At 37.2% G+C, this 14,927-nt stretch overlaps 2 protein-coding genes across 2 annotated transcripts in view; both read left to right on the forward strand.

Moving 5' to 3' along the window:
* LOC120212691 (40S ribosomal protein S4-like) overlaps positions 1 to 11,955 on the forward strand; it is a 30,014-nt gene extending 18,059 nt beyond the window's left edge. Inside the window, exons 6-8 of the mRNA XM_039210912.1 lie at positions 1,803 to 1,811; positions 3,591 to 3,596; positions 11,941 to 11,955. The gene's annotated coding sequence lies outside the window, so the exon portion shown is untranslated. The remainder of the gene's footprint in view (positions 1 to 1,802; positions 1,812 to 3,590; positions 3,597 to 11,940) is intronic.
* On the forward strand, positions 2,701 to 11,932 carry LOC120212693 (transcription initiation factor TFIID subunit 1-like). Its single transcript, XM_039210914.1, has 4 exons — positions 2,701 to 2,947; positions 3,046 to 3,164; positions 11,304 to 11,360; positions 11,413 to 11,932. The coding sequence occupies exons 1-4, from the start codon at positions 2,926 to 2,928 to the stop codon at positions 11,500 to 11,502; spliced, it is 288 nt and encodes a 95-aa protein (XP_039066845.1). The 5' UTR covers positions 2,701 to 2,925; the 3' UTR covers positions 11,503 to 11,932.
* Positions 11,956 to 14,927: the final 2,972 nt, after the last annotated feature.

Genomic DNA, 14,927 nt, shown 5'->3' on the forward strand with positions numbered 1-14,927 from the left:
TCTTGTTACATGCTTCCTGAGCACCTGCTTAATGAGATGACTTCCGTAATGCATCGTTTTTGGTGAACGTGAAAGACAACAAAAAGAGGGTGGCCTCTTATTGCATGGTCAAAGATCAATCAAAACGTCAAGGAGGCCTTGGTCTACGAGATTTGCACTCCTTAATTTAGTACTACTCGGTAAATATGTGTGGAGGCTCATTAGATATCCCAATTGTTTGCTTTCTTCTGTTTTACGAATGAAATATTTCCCTAGCGGTGACAATCTTAATGCTAAAAAAGGAGCTACGAGTTCTTATGCTTAGAAAAGGATATATAAGGCGCTCCAAGCTATGTTAGGTGCTATTTTTTGGCGTATTGGCATCGACAACAAATTGAATCTTCTATAAGATCAATGGGGTGGTTCGGATCAAGTAACCCTTTCTGGTGACTATACTTCTCTCCCTCATATCAGTTCAAGGCAATTTTTTATGCATCCAGGTAGTACTAGTTGGATTGCGTCCCAGATTAGAGACATTTTCACGGCTGATGATGCTGAGAGGATATTAGGAACGACCATTGCACCTTGTACAGAAGAGATTCTAATATGGGGATTCTATGACTCTGACACATATTCAATTCGTTCAGGATATTGATGGTTATAGAGAGACCTTTCTGTAAGATCAATTGGGTGGTTCGGATCAGGTAACCCTTTCTGGTGACTATACTTTTCTCCCTCATATCAGTTCAAGGCAATTTTTTGGCGTATTGGCATCGACAACAAATTGAATCTTCTGTAAGATCAATGGGGTGGTTCGGATCGGGTAACCCTTTCTGGTGACTATATTTCTCTCCCTCATATCAGTTCAAGGCAATTTTTTATGCATCCAGGTAGTACTAGTTGGATTGCGTCCCAGATTAGAGACATTTTCACGACTGATGATGCTGAGAGGATATTAGGAATGACCATTGCACCTTGTCCAGAAGAGATTCTAATATGGGGATTCTATGACTCTGACACATATTCAATTCGTTCGGGATATTGATGGTTATAGCGACCTTTGCATTTTGTGAAACTAACTTCTAAAGTTTGGAAAGCTCTCGCAAAATTAAAGGTAATCCAAAAGGTAAGAGTCTTTACCTAGCGGGTGGCACATGACGGTATACCCGTGGGAAAGCGCCTTCGTGAAGCAAGCATAGACGATGGTTTATGTCCCATGTTTCAATTAGCGGAGGAGACTACCATCCATGTGCTAAAAGATTGTTCGTAGGCACAAAAGACTTTAGAACTAGTGGGATTTCTTGGCTCGATTAGATCCGCCAACTTCATATTGCCTTTGTTTTGGTTGAAACCATGGCTCCTATTCTGGGTATGGGCGATTCGCTGAATTTATAGTCTTTTTATAGAATATATGGAGTGGGCACAATACTCAGGTTCATAATGCTAAGTACCAACTCCCATGGATTGTGGCCCTTAATGCACAATCACTTTAAAGGGATTACATCTCGGCCATACACCAAGCTGCTCGTGATAGCTAGCCTACACCGTCGCCGATCGAGGATGACCCAGTGGCCAGGTATATTAAAGAGGAAGGTCGGAGGAAGGCGACATGGACACTATCTTTCTTTGCAGGTACCTCAGCAAAGCGATAACAACCGTCGATTCAAGACTTCATAAAGATCAATTTGGATGGAGCTTTCGACCCTAGTAGACGCCTTGTTACTGTTGGAGTTATTGCTCGTGATGCAGCCGGTTACCTTTAGGCAGTATGGCATTGGCGTCTTCGTCTTATGGAGAGGCCGACCTTGCAGAGATTCATGCAGTTATTGTTGGTTTAAAGTTTGTTGTCAAGAACTAGTGGCATCATATGGTTAAAAAATAAAATTCCACTATGGTTGTTAATAAGCTTAATAGTGATATGGACGACTTATCCACTCTTGGCTTCCATTTGCAAGAAGCTCGGAATATTTAGCTACTCATGTTTCTTTTATAGTTGGTTATGTTGAGGGTTATTGTAATAAGGTTGCTCATACGTTAGCCTCTTGGGCTCTTCGTTTTAAGCGTACTTTATTTTTTGACTCAGTTTGTTCCGAGATTATCATCTCTGATGTAGCCAATGACATTGATTTTGAGTAATATATTTGTTGGACACTCTTTTTCTTTTATAGGACTAGAAGGGATTTTTAACAACCTCATTCTTTTCAAAAAAAGAATGATAAGAAGTCAATAAAACATTACATGTGTTTTTAAGGGTTTTTTTTATTTAAATATCATTTCATAAAAAATAATATCAAAATAATTTTTATTTTAAATTGATATTAAAAATTAAATTACAAATAATGTAGGATGATAAAATGTTTTATATAATAATCTACAATCTCGTGGAATAATTATTTTTGTTGTCTAATTTAAAGATTATATAAAAGTATAAAAATAAAAGCTGCATCATAATACTAAAAATTAGGGATGGATCTTGATACTATACATAAATTTTAATAAAATGTGTAATATGTGAAAAAAAAATTAAAGACACAATGGAAAAGTTTGAGGGCAGCAATATCTTTAACCTAATATTTTCAATGTACGGGCCTATAAACAACTAGAAAAGGCCCATCAATGGAGATTTTTGGGCAATTAGCCCATTTACGTTTAAAATGTAAAAATCGAACTCGACGTCGGCTCCCCTATGAATACCCCGGCCTTCTCAACGAATTTTCTCAATTTCCAGCACTTATAAATTTCTACAATTTTTTAATTTAAAATTTCATATCTATTATATATTGGAATTTCGTTTAATTTCCCTCTTTTGTTAACCATCAAACCGGAATTTTGTGTCTTTTCTCCGATTCCTTTATATCCCAGTTGAATCCCCAAAGCCCTTAGAACTCCCATGGGTTCAGGTTAGGTTTGTTCTGGGTTTTATTAGATTTGCATAAAGGGAGAAATATGGGTCACTCTAGCTTCCAAGGTCTTCAATTTCACGCGTGTTTATCGTTTCTTTAACTTAAAATCCCTTTTTTTTGGATTGAATTGTAAAGCCTCTTTTGTTGTTTTTCGTTGGAGCAGACGAAGATGACGATGAAGAAGAATACGGGGAGGAAGCTGGTGGGAGTAATCGGCTCCTGGGTTTTATGTTTGGGAATGTCGATAACTCTGGTGATCCTGATGCTGATTATCTTGATGAGGTAAGTTTTCGATAATAACTATCCCTTTTCTTCTTGGAGCTTAATTTTTTGGTAATTTAGTTGTGAACATAACGAGAACATTTCTATGCTGTTATCGCTGCTTATGAAACCGTTCAAAGCTCGCCATTTGCTTACTTTGCGTGTCAAGTAGTCAGTGGAATCTCATGTCTTGATGAGTTTGGGAATGTGTAACACTTCTCCTTTTGGTGAGCAGTGTTTGGATGAGGTAAAGGATAAAATGAAGCTGGTGTGAGGAAGGAAAGTGTAATACTTGCTTTTTCGGGAGGAGTATTTTTGAATCTACGTAAGTTTAGTGTTCAACGAAAAATTATGATTTAGGTTTATATTAATTTGGATTTTGCACCTCTAGATTGGTGGAACAGAAGCATCTTGATGCTGCAGTGAATTATTTCTAATTGAGTTTAGAATAAAGTACTTGCTGTTTGGAAGAGCCCATTTGGCTTGAGGAATTGCTAAATGTAATTTAAATACATTACAGAGAATAACCAATCCCATAATTACCTGCTTTTCTAAGACTCATTTGTTCCTGAAACTCCCATCAATTCAACTCTACTAAGTTCGAGTCACATATAATGAAACTCTTACAAGTTTGGAGAAATAAACTTGCCAATCTTTGTGAGTTAAATCATGATACTCAGGCATATAAAACAAATGCAACAGGAAAGAAGATTAGGTTACTAAATTAGGGTCAAGATAAGACTAGTGAACCCAAGAAAATCCAATTCCAGAAAATCAAAAGCACTAATTATAACACCTCATTGAAAATTTAAACTATCAAGTTAAAAAAAACCCAATGGCACCGAATTAAATACAGAAACTATAGGATAATGATGTGACAGTTATGCAAGGTTAGCTTCCTTTGGACCTGAAGGAGTTTGCTGCTCTTGAAGAACCCCATGATTTCTTCTCATATTTCTTCCAGAACCTGATAAACTCATTAGCCCTTGCGGGGGATAACATACTAATTTGACTTGCACTATTAAGCTGTCAGTTTGGTGTTTTGCTTAACTACTTCATTAAAGATGACAGACTTTATCTCTTCCAGGACGCAAAGGAACATCTTGCTTCTGTAGCAGACAAGTTGTGTCCATCTCTTACGGATATAGATGTACATATTAGGGATTATATTCCCAAATATCTGGCTTCTATCAATAGAAATATCAAGAAATACATAGAAATAATCTTCCTATCTGTACATATTAAAGAAAGAAAAAAAAAACTTGTTCAGAATAAATTGTGTTTATTTCTGCTGAATATGGCTGACTTAAATAGAGTTTACAATGTAACAACTTTACATAAAAAGATGCATAAAATTAGCAACATAATAAAAATGATTCTATCTAATTAAAAATGATCCTATCTAATAACTAATAGAATAAAAAACTGATTCTATCTAATTAAAAATGATCCTATCTAATAACTAATAGAATAAAAACTGATTCTATCTAATTAAAACTGATCCTATCTAATATTTAATTTAGATATTCTCGACACCCCCCCTCAAGCTGGAGAATAGATATCGATCATTCCCAGCTTGGACAGAAATCCTTCGAACATCGTAGTAAACAGACCCTTGGTGAGAACATCGGCGAGCTGCTCTGATGATGGAACAAACGGTATGCAGATATCGCCATTTTCCAGCCTCTCCTTGATGAAATGTCGATCTATTTCGACATGTTTGGTCCTGTCATGCTGTACAGGATTCTGAGCAATACTGATTGCCGATTTGTTGTCGCAATACAACTTCATCGGTTTATCTCTTTCAACCTTCAGCTCCTCTAAGATCCTCCTAAGCCATAACAACTCACATACTCCTTGCGCCATGGCTCTGAACTCGGCCTCCGCACTGCTTCTAGAGACAACTGGTTGCTTCTTGCTCCTCCAAGTAACTAAGTTGCCCCAGACAAAGGAGCAATAACCGGTAGTAGATCTTCTGTCTGTAGAACTTCCGCCCCAATCAGCATCAGTGAAGATCTCCACTCTTCGACTTCCATTCTTCGAAAACATGATTCCTTTACCAGGACTCCCTTTCAAGTAATGAAGAATCCGGTAAACAGCTTTGGAGTGCTTTTCTGAGGGACAATGCATAAACTGACTAACCAAGCTCACAGCAAATGCAATATCTGGTCTCGTATGAGCCAAATAAATCAGTTTCCCCACCAGTTTCTGATACCGATTCTTGTCCACAGCTCAGCACCATCTTCTTTTTCGAGTTTTTGATTCGGATCAATAGAGTCGCCACTGGTTTACATCCGAGTAATCCGGTCTCTTTCAAGATATCGAGGACATATTCCTTTGCGATAATTATACCTTTTGAGGATCTAGCCACCTCCATTCTAAGGAAATACTTGAGTTGTCCTAGATCCTTGACTTCAAACTGGTTGGATAAGAAGTTCTTCAACGACTCCAACTCTACTGTGTCTCTCCTGTCATAACAATGTCATCTACATACACAATTAAAATAGCAATTTTACCATTATTGTGTTTGTAGAACATAGTATGATCAACTGGGCCTGAGTGTAACCATGTTGTTTCACAGCTCTCGTGAATCTCTCGAACCAGGCTCTCGGAGATTGTTTCAATCCATAAATGGATTTCTTTAGCTTGCAGACCTGCCATCCTTCTTCAATTCATCAAAGCCTGGAGGAACTTCCATAAACACCTCTTCCTCTAGCTCACCGTTTAGGAACGCATTCTTCACATCAAACTGTCTGAGAGTCCAATCCAGATTGGCGGCTAGTGAGAGTAGGACACGTACGGTGTTTAGTTTGGCCACAGGTGCGAAGGTCTCCTCGTAGTCAAGGCCGTATGTCTGAGTGAAGCCTCGTGCTACGAGTCTTGCCTTGTATCTCTCGACCGAGCCATCTGCATGGTATTTGATGGTGAACACCACTTGCTGCCTACAGATTGTTTCCCTCAGGTAAAGGAGTTAGATCCCACGTGTCATTCTTCTTCAGGGCCTTAACTCCTCAAAAACTGCCTCTCTCCATCTCGGAACTTCTAGAGCTTCATGTATCGACTTAGGTAGTGCATCATCCATAATCCTGGTGGAAAAAGCTTTGAAATCTGGAGAGAGTTTATTATAAGATAAGAAATTGGATATTGGATGTTTTGTGGTACATGATCTAACACCTTTGCGCAAGGCTATGGGTTCAAAGAATTCTGTAGAAGGCTCTAAATTTGGAGAAGAAATAGGAGAAAGAGAAGTCGTACCTTGGACCATAGTCGAGTCCGATGGTTGACATACCTTGGGGACCGGTGGAACATTACTTGGTCGAGTCATCCGTCTAGAATAAACACGAAGTTCAGTAGTGGTTCCAAGTTGGTTTCTACCTGAGTCTCACGAGGTTGTGAATTTATAGGTTGTGAAATCCTAGGATTAGTTACGGAAATATGAATTGGTTCCACTGAGCTATTTACAACCAATTTTGGCAAGGATGTTTGTTCCCAAAAACTCATTTCAGAGTCATTCTCCCCGGAAGAGAGTTTTTTGTCAAAAAAAGGTTGTTTTTCAAAAAACGTGACATCCATACTCACATAATACTTCCCAGATTTAGGATCAAAGCATTTATACCCTTTTTGTGTTGGTGAAAACCTAGAAATATGCATTTATGTGCTCGGGGATCGAGTTTTCCTCTATTTTGGCCGTGTATATGAACAAAAGCAATGCAACCAAAAATTTTAGGTGTTAAATCATGAAAGATCTATTTTCAGGAAACATATTCTTTAGAGCTTGCAAAGGAGTAATATAATTAAGAACTCTTGTAGGCATTCGATTTATCAATAAGACGCTGTTAAGAGTGCTTCATTCCAAAAACGATTAGGAACATTCATAGCAAACAGTAAAGCCCTAGTCACCTCTAATAAATGCCTATTTTTTCTTTCAGCAACTCCATTTTGTTGGGGAGTATCAACGCAAGAACTGTGATGAATAATTCCTTTTTGTTTCAAAAATCACCTAAGATTGCATTAAATATTCTCGACCATTATCGGTTCTAAGAACTTGAATATTTGCTTGAAACTGAGTATTGATCAGTGAGTGAAAATTTTTGAAAACACTTGCTGCCTCGGATTTTTGTTTTAGTAAATAAATCCACGTGACTCTAGTGTGATCATCAATGAATGTGATGAACCATCTAGATCCTGAGGCTGTTTTTACTCGTGAAGGGCCCCAAATATCACTATGCACAAGAGAAAAGGTTTTGATGGCATATACTTTAAAGATGGATAAACAGATCTATGATGTTTTGCCAATTCACAAGCTTCACACTGAAAAGAAAAACCGTCCCTTTTTTTGAAAAGATTTGGAAACAAATATTTCAAATAATTAAAACTAGGATGGCCTAACCTATAATGCCACAACATTATTTCATTCTCACAAGACAAGGTAGTAAAGTATCTCGGTTTCTGAACTTGTTTATTTGAAGGATTGTCCGTGACCAAGTGATAAAGTCCATCAACCTCCTTAGCATTGCCAATCATCTTCCCCGAACAAGGGTCCTGAAATTCAAATCCAGCAAATGTTATTGTAGCAATGCATTTGCAATCATGAATAATACGATTAACAGAGATGAGATTGCAAGAGAGCTTTGGGACATGTAGGACATTTAGTAATGTGAGAGATGGAGAAATAATGATAGAGCCTTTTCCAGCTATAGAGGTTAGGGAGCCATCAGCAATTTTTACCTTCAGATTACCAGATAAAGGAAAATAAGATGAGAATATGGAGGAATTACCGGTCATGTGATCTGTTGCCCCTGAATCTATGATCCAAGGGTTTGATTTAGAACCGGCTATGAAAGCTGTAGGATATGTACCTTTCTGGGCTAATGATGAAGAGGCAATATAAGATGATGGGTTAGGAGTGTTGGATATGGAATGAGAACTCATTAGTTGATACAATTGCTCTAGCTGTTCTTTGCTGAAGGCAGACAGTTCTGAGGCAGGTTTCGGCTCTTCAGAAGCATCTTCAGATGAGGCATGGAATCCCTTTGCATTACGAGAATTTCGATTGGCTGAAAAATTCTCGCTGGCTTCCCGTGTAGCTTCCAACACTTGGCTTTAGTGTGTCCCGGCTTGTTGCAGTGCTCGCAGATTGGCCGATCTCTGTCGTTCCGACGATCGTTGCGACGTGGTGGCTGACCCGAGAACAAGGCAGAAGACTCGGTGGGATTTGGTGAGTGGCCTCCAAGCATGACTGTCCGCCGCTCTCCTCTCGTCTGACTTCGGAGAAGACTTCTCTTGTGCTTGGTAGTGGTTCACGACCAAGGATGCGCCCTCTGACTTCATCCAATTCCTTGTTAAGGCCGACAAGGAATTCGAAGACGCGTTCTTTTTCCACCATCTTCTGGAATAGAGCCCTGTCCTTAGCACAACTCCATTCATAGTCGCTGAACATGTCAACCTCTTGCCACAAGGTCTTGAGTTCAGTGTAGTATTGAGTGACAGTTTTTTCTCCTTGTTTTAGCCTCCATAATCGAGTTTTTAGTTCAAACCATTGTCCTGCGTTCCCGAGATCAGAATAGGTCTCGTTCACAGCATTCCAAATGTCATAAGCAGTAGGTAGGAAGAGATAAGTTCTCCCTACACTCGGATCCATGGAATTTATGAGCCAAGACATAATCATCGAGTTTTCTGCCTCCCATCTTTCAGATTCTTCATCTTCTTCGGCAGGTTTCGTAGTGATACCTGAGAGATAGCCGAATTTTCCACGGTCACGAATAAACAGTTTCACAGATTGTGACCACTGTAAGAAATTATTTCCATTCAACTTGTGAGAAGTGATGGATATGTTTTGGAAGGATTCAGTGTTTAGGGTGATTGAAGGTGAGCGAGTAGAACTCATAGAGTCGATACCAGAGGTATCATCGTAGAATTTGGCCATTTTGGCTCTGATACCATAAAGAAAGAAAAAAAAAACTTGTTCAGAATAAATTGTGTTTATTTCTGCTGAATATGGCTGACTTAAATAGAGTTTATTAGCAACATAATAAAAATGATTCTATCTAATTAAAAATGATCCTATCTAATAACTAATAGAATAAAAAACTGATTCTATCTAATTAAAAATGATCCTATCTAATAACTAATAGAATAAAAACTGATTCTATCTAATTAAAACTGATCCTATCTAATATTTAATTTAGATATTCTCGACACATATCACTTTTCTACACTACTCAAGTAATTTCTGCAATGCTTCAATTTGCTCCGTTTAGGCTGGTGTTGGAGGCATTATCCGAATTTGCATGGCTTCTCTAACTTGGCGTGTTTGGCTAGGTCTCCAATCAATAAGCTTTTCATGTAGTTTCCAGCATCTCTCTCAAGTGGCCAAGTTTCTTGCAATGTTCACACCATGACGTTCCTTTTCTTTGCTTGTTATCCTGAGACGTGGTGTGCGTGTAGCCTTGTACTAGGTTAAACCTTCAGCAACTGTGGAATTGATGTTTTCTGTCATCTTTGGTTTCTTCCTGCTTTCTTCTCTTCAACTTCTGCAAATACCTCTAGGATGGAAGGCAAAGGTTCGTTGTCTAGGATTTTCTACCCTTTCATCCAAATCTTTATTGAGAGCAGGGAGAAATTTGAATATTCTCTTTTGGTCAACAATCTTTCTATTCCAGGTTGCATCTTCAGGACATTTCTAGAGATGTATTTCAAACATATCAAGTTGCTGCAAATACCTGGTGATTTTGTTATAATATTGAGTGATAGTCATCTCTCTTTTTCGAAAATCATGAAATTGAGTCTCGATCTCAAAGAGTTGAAAGGTGTTTTCTGAGTTGGAGTAAATCTTTTGCAGTCTCCCAAATTTTCTTGGTTCCTTTGTAGAGAAGAAAATTTTCTCCAATTTCCATGATCGTTGAATTTATGGTTTTCAATCTTGCATGTGCAATACTTGGGATCAACTGTTTTTGGGATAGAAACCTTCTCAGTGAGATCATCATCCTTGTCCCTACCAGCGATATACATGAGAAAAGATTGGGACCACTGAAGATAATTGTGGCCATTGAATTTGTGACCTTTGATAGGTACTGGTGAGCTGTTGATGACATTGGTTGGTGAATTATACTCTAATCCAGAATTAACTTCGGAAGAGGTGTGGTGTCTCCATGCTTTACTAGGGTTTAGAACCTAGCTCTAACACCATGTAGAATTTCGGTGAAAAGGAAAATTTAACTTCTTGTATTATGCGGCAGAACACGGTCTCTAAATAGGTTGTGTTTACATAAACTAGAATCGTAAGACTACCAGGCTTCTTGTTTCCTAGTACTCTTACCTTAGCTCCTAAGAAATTAAGTTCTAATTAAAATAAAACTTATCCTAAAAAACAGCAGAAAAGAAAACAACTACTAATGAAACTTTAAATGAAACCGACAGAAAAGAGAGTCCTAATTGGCTTCTTTCTATATTTCTCTCTTGTACAACTCGTGCTGGTACATGTGTTAACACTGCCGGTATCATTGAAATTGAGTATAAATTATTGAATTGTAATTGGATCTTCATTATTTTTATATTCTTTATTTTGTGGCTTTGCTCCATGGATGTGTATAAAGTATGATGGAGTATAAATTATTGAATTGGCATAATATCTTTATAATTGCAATGCTATTTTTATAATGCAGCTGATCTGAGCCCAAAATATTATGATGGTTCATTTATTTATATGTTCAAGTGTGTTTTTAAATTAAATTTTTATGAACAAATGGGGATTCAAATATTTGATTTGAAAGGTAGATTCTATGAAATGTTGTAATAGATATCCGAGCTTAGCTCGATTGAACTTTATAACTGTAATAGTTGATAGATAGTTTAGAAGGAGAGGTTCTATATTTGATGCAAATTGGTTTTCATGTTTGAATGGACACTAAATATATAACATTTGTTGATGAACTGTAAATCTCTCATTGCAGACAAGGGGGGGGGGGAAGGAAAATTATGTGCGAATTTGAAAGTATTCTGCAATTTGTGTGAATTTTCTGTATGTTATGTTTGCAACAAGATGAACAAGCATAGCCGCATGCGTGCATGTGATTTGTCGAAGATTTGACCTCTTCCATGATAATCCGCTTCTTAAGAAGCTTTTCCTGCTTAATGTATTATTCAATTATTGTCCTGCAGGTTGGTTTGTCCAACATCTTAGAGCGGATTGTAGAAACGCTAAGAGATAATACCAAGGTGTCCTATCTGTTCTTAAAACCAGTGTCCAACGCTAAGAGATAATACCAAGGTGTCCTATCTGTTCTTAAAACTAGTGTCCAAGAAGGAGGCGCCTGACTACCTGAACATTGTAAGCATCCAATGGGTTTGTCCACAATAAGGAACAAGCTTAGGTTGATAGAATACAAAGATCGAGAAGACTTTAGACATGATGTATGGCAGATTTCCTACAATGCTTATATCTACAATGATGGTCGTAATCCTAATATTCCTCCTCTCGCCGATAAGCTTTTGGAGCTTTGTGACTACTTGCTGTATGAGTAAGCTCATAGCTTGGATGAAACTGAAGCAGGTATAGGGGAATCTTAATCAGATCACACTTTTGAAATCATTCATCCGAAAGCCAGAATTACCTTAGAGAAGAGCTGCTGCTTCTCTGGTGTCCAGGCTTTGAAGAACCAAAGTAATAGAGCTTTGTATACATGTACTTATAACCTCGAGTGCTTGAGTTGTTTCAGGCATCAAAAGAAACTAGTTCATATAGGTGGGTAAGAAAAAAAAGATGGTGATAACCTAGGTGGTGTAGATGGCCAGCAAGTGATGGTTGGTCGTAAAGAGATGAAAGCTTATTGAGAACCAGATCCTTGTTGGAAGCATAGGCCATCGAGGACTAGAAGAACCCCCCCTCCCCGGGACAGTTACTCAGAAGAACTTCATGTTTACATATTATTGGCCAAGAGATGAAGCATTCCCATGATGATATGGGTCTCGGCAGGCAATTTATCTTTCAGACCTTTGTATCTGTTGCCATTAATTATGATGGCTTGGGAAGGAAGGCAAGCAAAGTGAGTTGTGAAATGCCTCAGCTGTTTACAAGGGTAAACTTAGCAGTCGAAGCTCCTTTCTGCATAGGTTAGTGTGATGCAAGTTTTATTAATTTTCTAATAATAACTTATGTGTATGTGTTAGAGGGTAAATATTGGAAGGATATATATTTAAGAATTTTGATGCACAATTGATAACTTTCTGTAACCTAAAAAATATATGTATCAATGTATATATTTCCTTTCCCTTTTTTGTTTCCGATCGTAAAGAATTTTCATTCATTTGTGTTGAAGTTCAGTTATCAAAAACGATTTTTTTAATTTAATGTGATAAATTTGTAAATAAAATTAAATTTATTAAATGGCCCCAAATTAGATGCTCCATGGAGCCTAAAATCAAGTATAGTTTCTTAGGCAAATTGATCAATTACTGCTGCAACTATACAAAGAGATAATAGAGTTGAAAAATTAAATAAGCAGAAATTTCAATACTGAAACGACCCCTTTTCCACAACTATAAATAAGTCCCAAAGTCCAGTAAGAACAGCTTAAAATATGAAAACCTGTAATATGAAAAGCAGTCTCATAGCCGTTAATCATAGCAGGCATTCTCGGTGGAGCCATGCCTGGAATGACAACGGATGTGCAACAGATGAATGATGCCGTAAATTTGGGTGTAGTGTTATTCCAGAGGAGCTTTTCTTGATGCTCTCGGTTCACAACGTTTGGCTCAGTCGAAGAGCCCCCGTGTGAGGTTGCCGCTTTCTTTGCAACATCTCTTAGCAGTATTTAGCATATGACATCTCGATTAGCCAATGACTAGATTATGACTTTGTAAAGCAAAGATCGTTTGGAGACGTCTTTTCTCGAAGAATAAAACTATGAGGATGACTGATGAATGGATGATCTTCACCTCCTAAATGCTAAGCTATAAGCTGTTGTTTCCAGGTTTTTGCCACATAGAAGACAGATGAGGCCATGAAGGATTACTGCAATGGGACAACAATACAATATCAACAAGTTAGACGGTCCCTAGCATAAAATCTTGCATCTGTTCATGTTGGTTCTGAGCTTGGGTTAGACGGATTATGTGCACCAGAAACTTTGGCCAATGACCCTGTTGTAGCCTTCAAAGCTGCCATATGGTTTTGGACCAAAAAATTTGCAGCGGGAATGACATTGGTTATGGGACTCTCGAGTGTGATGGTGCAGAGCGTAAGAAAGTTCAATCTCTTATTTTCTTTATCGTCTAACCGTGAAGAGAATGGCACTGGTTATGGGACTCTCGAGTGTCGCCCTAGCGTTGCACTATTGCTCGGGCCTGGCGCACCCCACTCCACCCAATCTCAAGTTTAATGTTTCAATTCTGTTTCGGACTATCAATCAAAATCTGTTCTAACTATTAACCCTTCGCCTTCTACAAATTACACTGTTAGAAACTACAACTAAGATAATTCCTTTTGTTGTCTTAGCATTATAATATCTTCATTAACCTTTTTTTTTATTATTTGTTTGGTAAACTATGTTCTGGTCATTTAATTGTTTTTAGTTGTTGTCGATAAAAAAGGTGCAAGTAAATGTGACATTCCTTACAAGTACTGAATGTTTGCTTGACCAAAAAGTGTCATTAAGTAGATTTTTTTTATCACTAGTTGTGTTGCTATTGGGGGTTAGAATTTATTCTTAATTACAAAGAAATATCTGTTACAATAAACAATGTTAATCCAACTATCATACCTAAATTTAGATGCAAGTGTAAGATATTATTTTCTCAATTATAAGTATTTTAATATTTTATAGGGTTTTCCTGTATTATTTTAGAGAACTTTTAGAAATTTATATCTTCATGTATATATATTTGGAAAAAAAATATTAGACATGAATATCAAAAGAATTATTTAAATATATAATAACTCAAAGCGGACTTTGGTCCATCCTTGTCCAAGCGGTTAACATTAATATTAACAAACCAAAATACTATGAAAAAAATATTAGTTTAGGTAAACTAAAATAGCATGTTTGGCCAACGAGTGTTGGCACAAGTAGTTGAGATTCAGGAATTTGAGCTTGTAAGGTTAATTTCGAATCTCACCGCCGTCACTCTTGGTAGACAATCTGTAAAGTCTTATGTAAATCTCTATTATATCTTAGATATGCGATATGCTCTGACCCTGAATTGGGGGAGCCATCCCTGACCTAAACTTTTATGTACCAAGAAAAAAAAATTAAAATAGCATGCTTGAGATAAGATTATCCTAACAAAACAATGAGCTCCCTTACTAGCATTCCGTCGTATTCATATAACTAGAAAGAACTGATCATTTATCAATAGAAGAAATAATGATAAATTCAATTAAAAAATTATAATCAAGATTAAAACTTGTATAATACAAGATGAAAAATTTTAAACAAAAAACTTACAAAAGTATAGTTAAAATATGCACAAAACTCAATTAAAACTTATTTTTACGAATAAACAAGCATTTGAGATTCGTTGCATGAAATAACATAATGAGAGTTTACTGACAATGAAGAATGAAAGCTGATAATTAAGTCAAATATACTAATAAAAATAAAAATCAAAGAATTATGTTTATCATCATTTACATTTGCGTCGTACAAATTCTTCATAGCTAGTAAAGAAACTTGCATAACACATCTAAATCCAACAAAAACAAATGTTGGGTGTATGTCTATATATTGCACTTTGTTCAACTTCCACGGGGAATGGCCTAGTGACCAGGTCCTTGAGGACTAGGTC

Source organism: Hibiscus syriacus, unplaced genomic scaffold (genome assembly GCF_006381635.1).
Source record: "Hibiscus syriacus cultivar Baekdansim isolate YM2019G1 unplaced genomic scaffold, ASM638163v2 tig00110015_pilon, whole genome shotgun sequence".
In the NCBI taxonomy this organism is placed as follows: Eukaryota; Viridiplantae; Streptophyta; class Magnoliopsida; order Malvales; family Malvaceae; genus Hibiscus; species Hibiscus syriacus.

Coding starts and splice junctions, on each gene's coding strand:
- LOC120212693 (XM_039210914.1), top strand. CDS start 2,926: ATGGGTCACTCTAGCTTCCAAG. Junction 3,165..11,303: donor ATGCTGATTATCTTGATGAG/GTAAGTTTTCGA, acceptor ATTGTCCTGCAG/GTTGGTTTGTCCAACATCTT. Junction 11,361..11,412: donor CGCTAAGAGATAATACCAAG/GTGTCCTATCTG, acceptor GATAATACCAAG/GTGTCCTATCTGTTCTTAAA.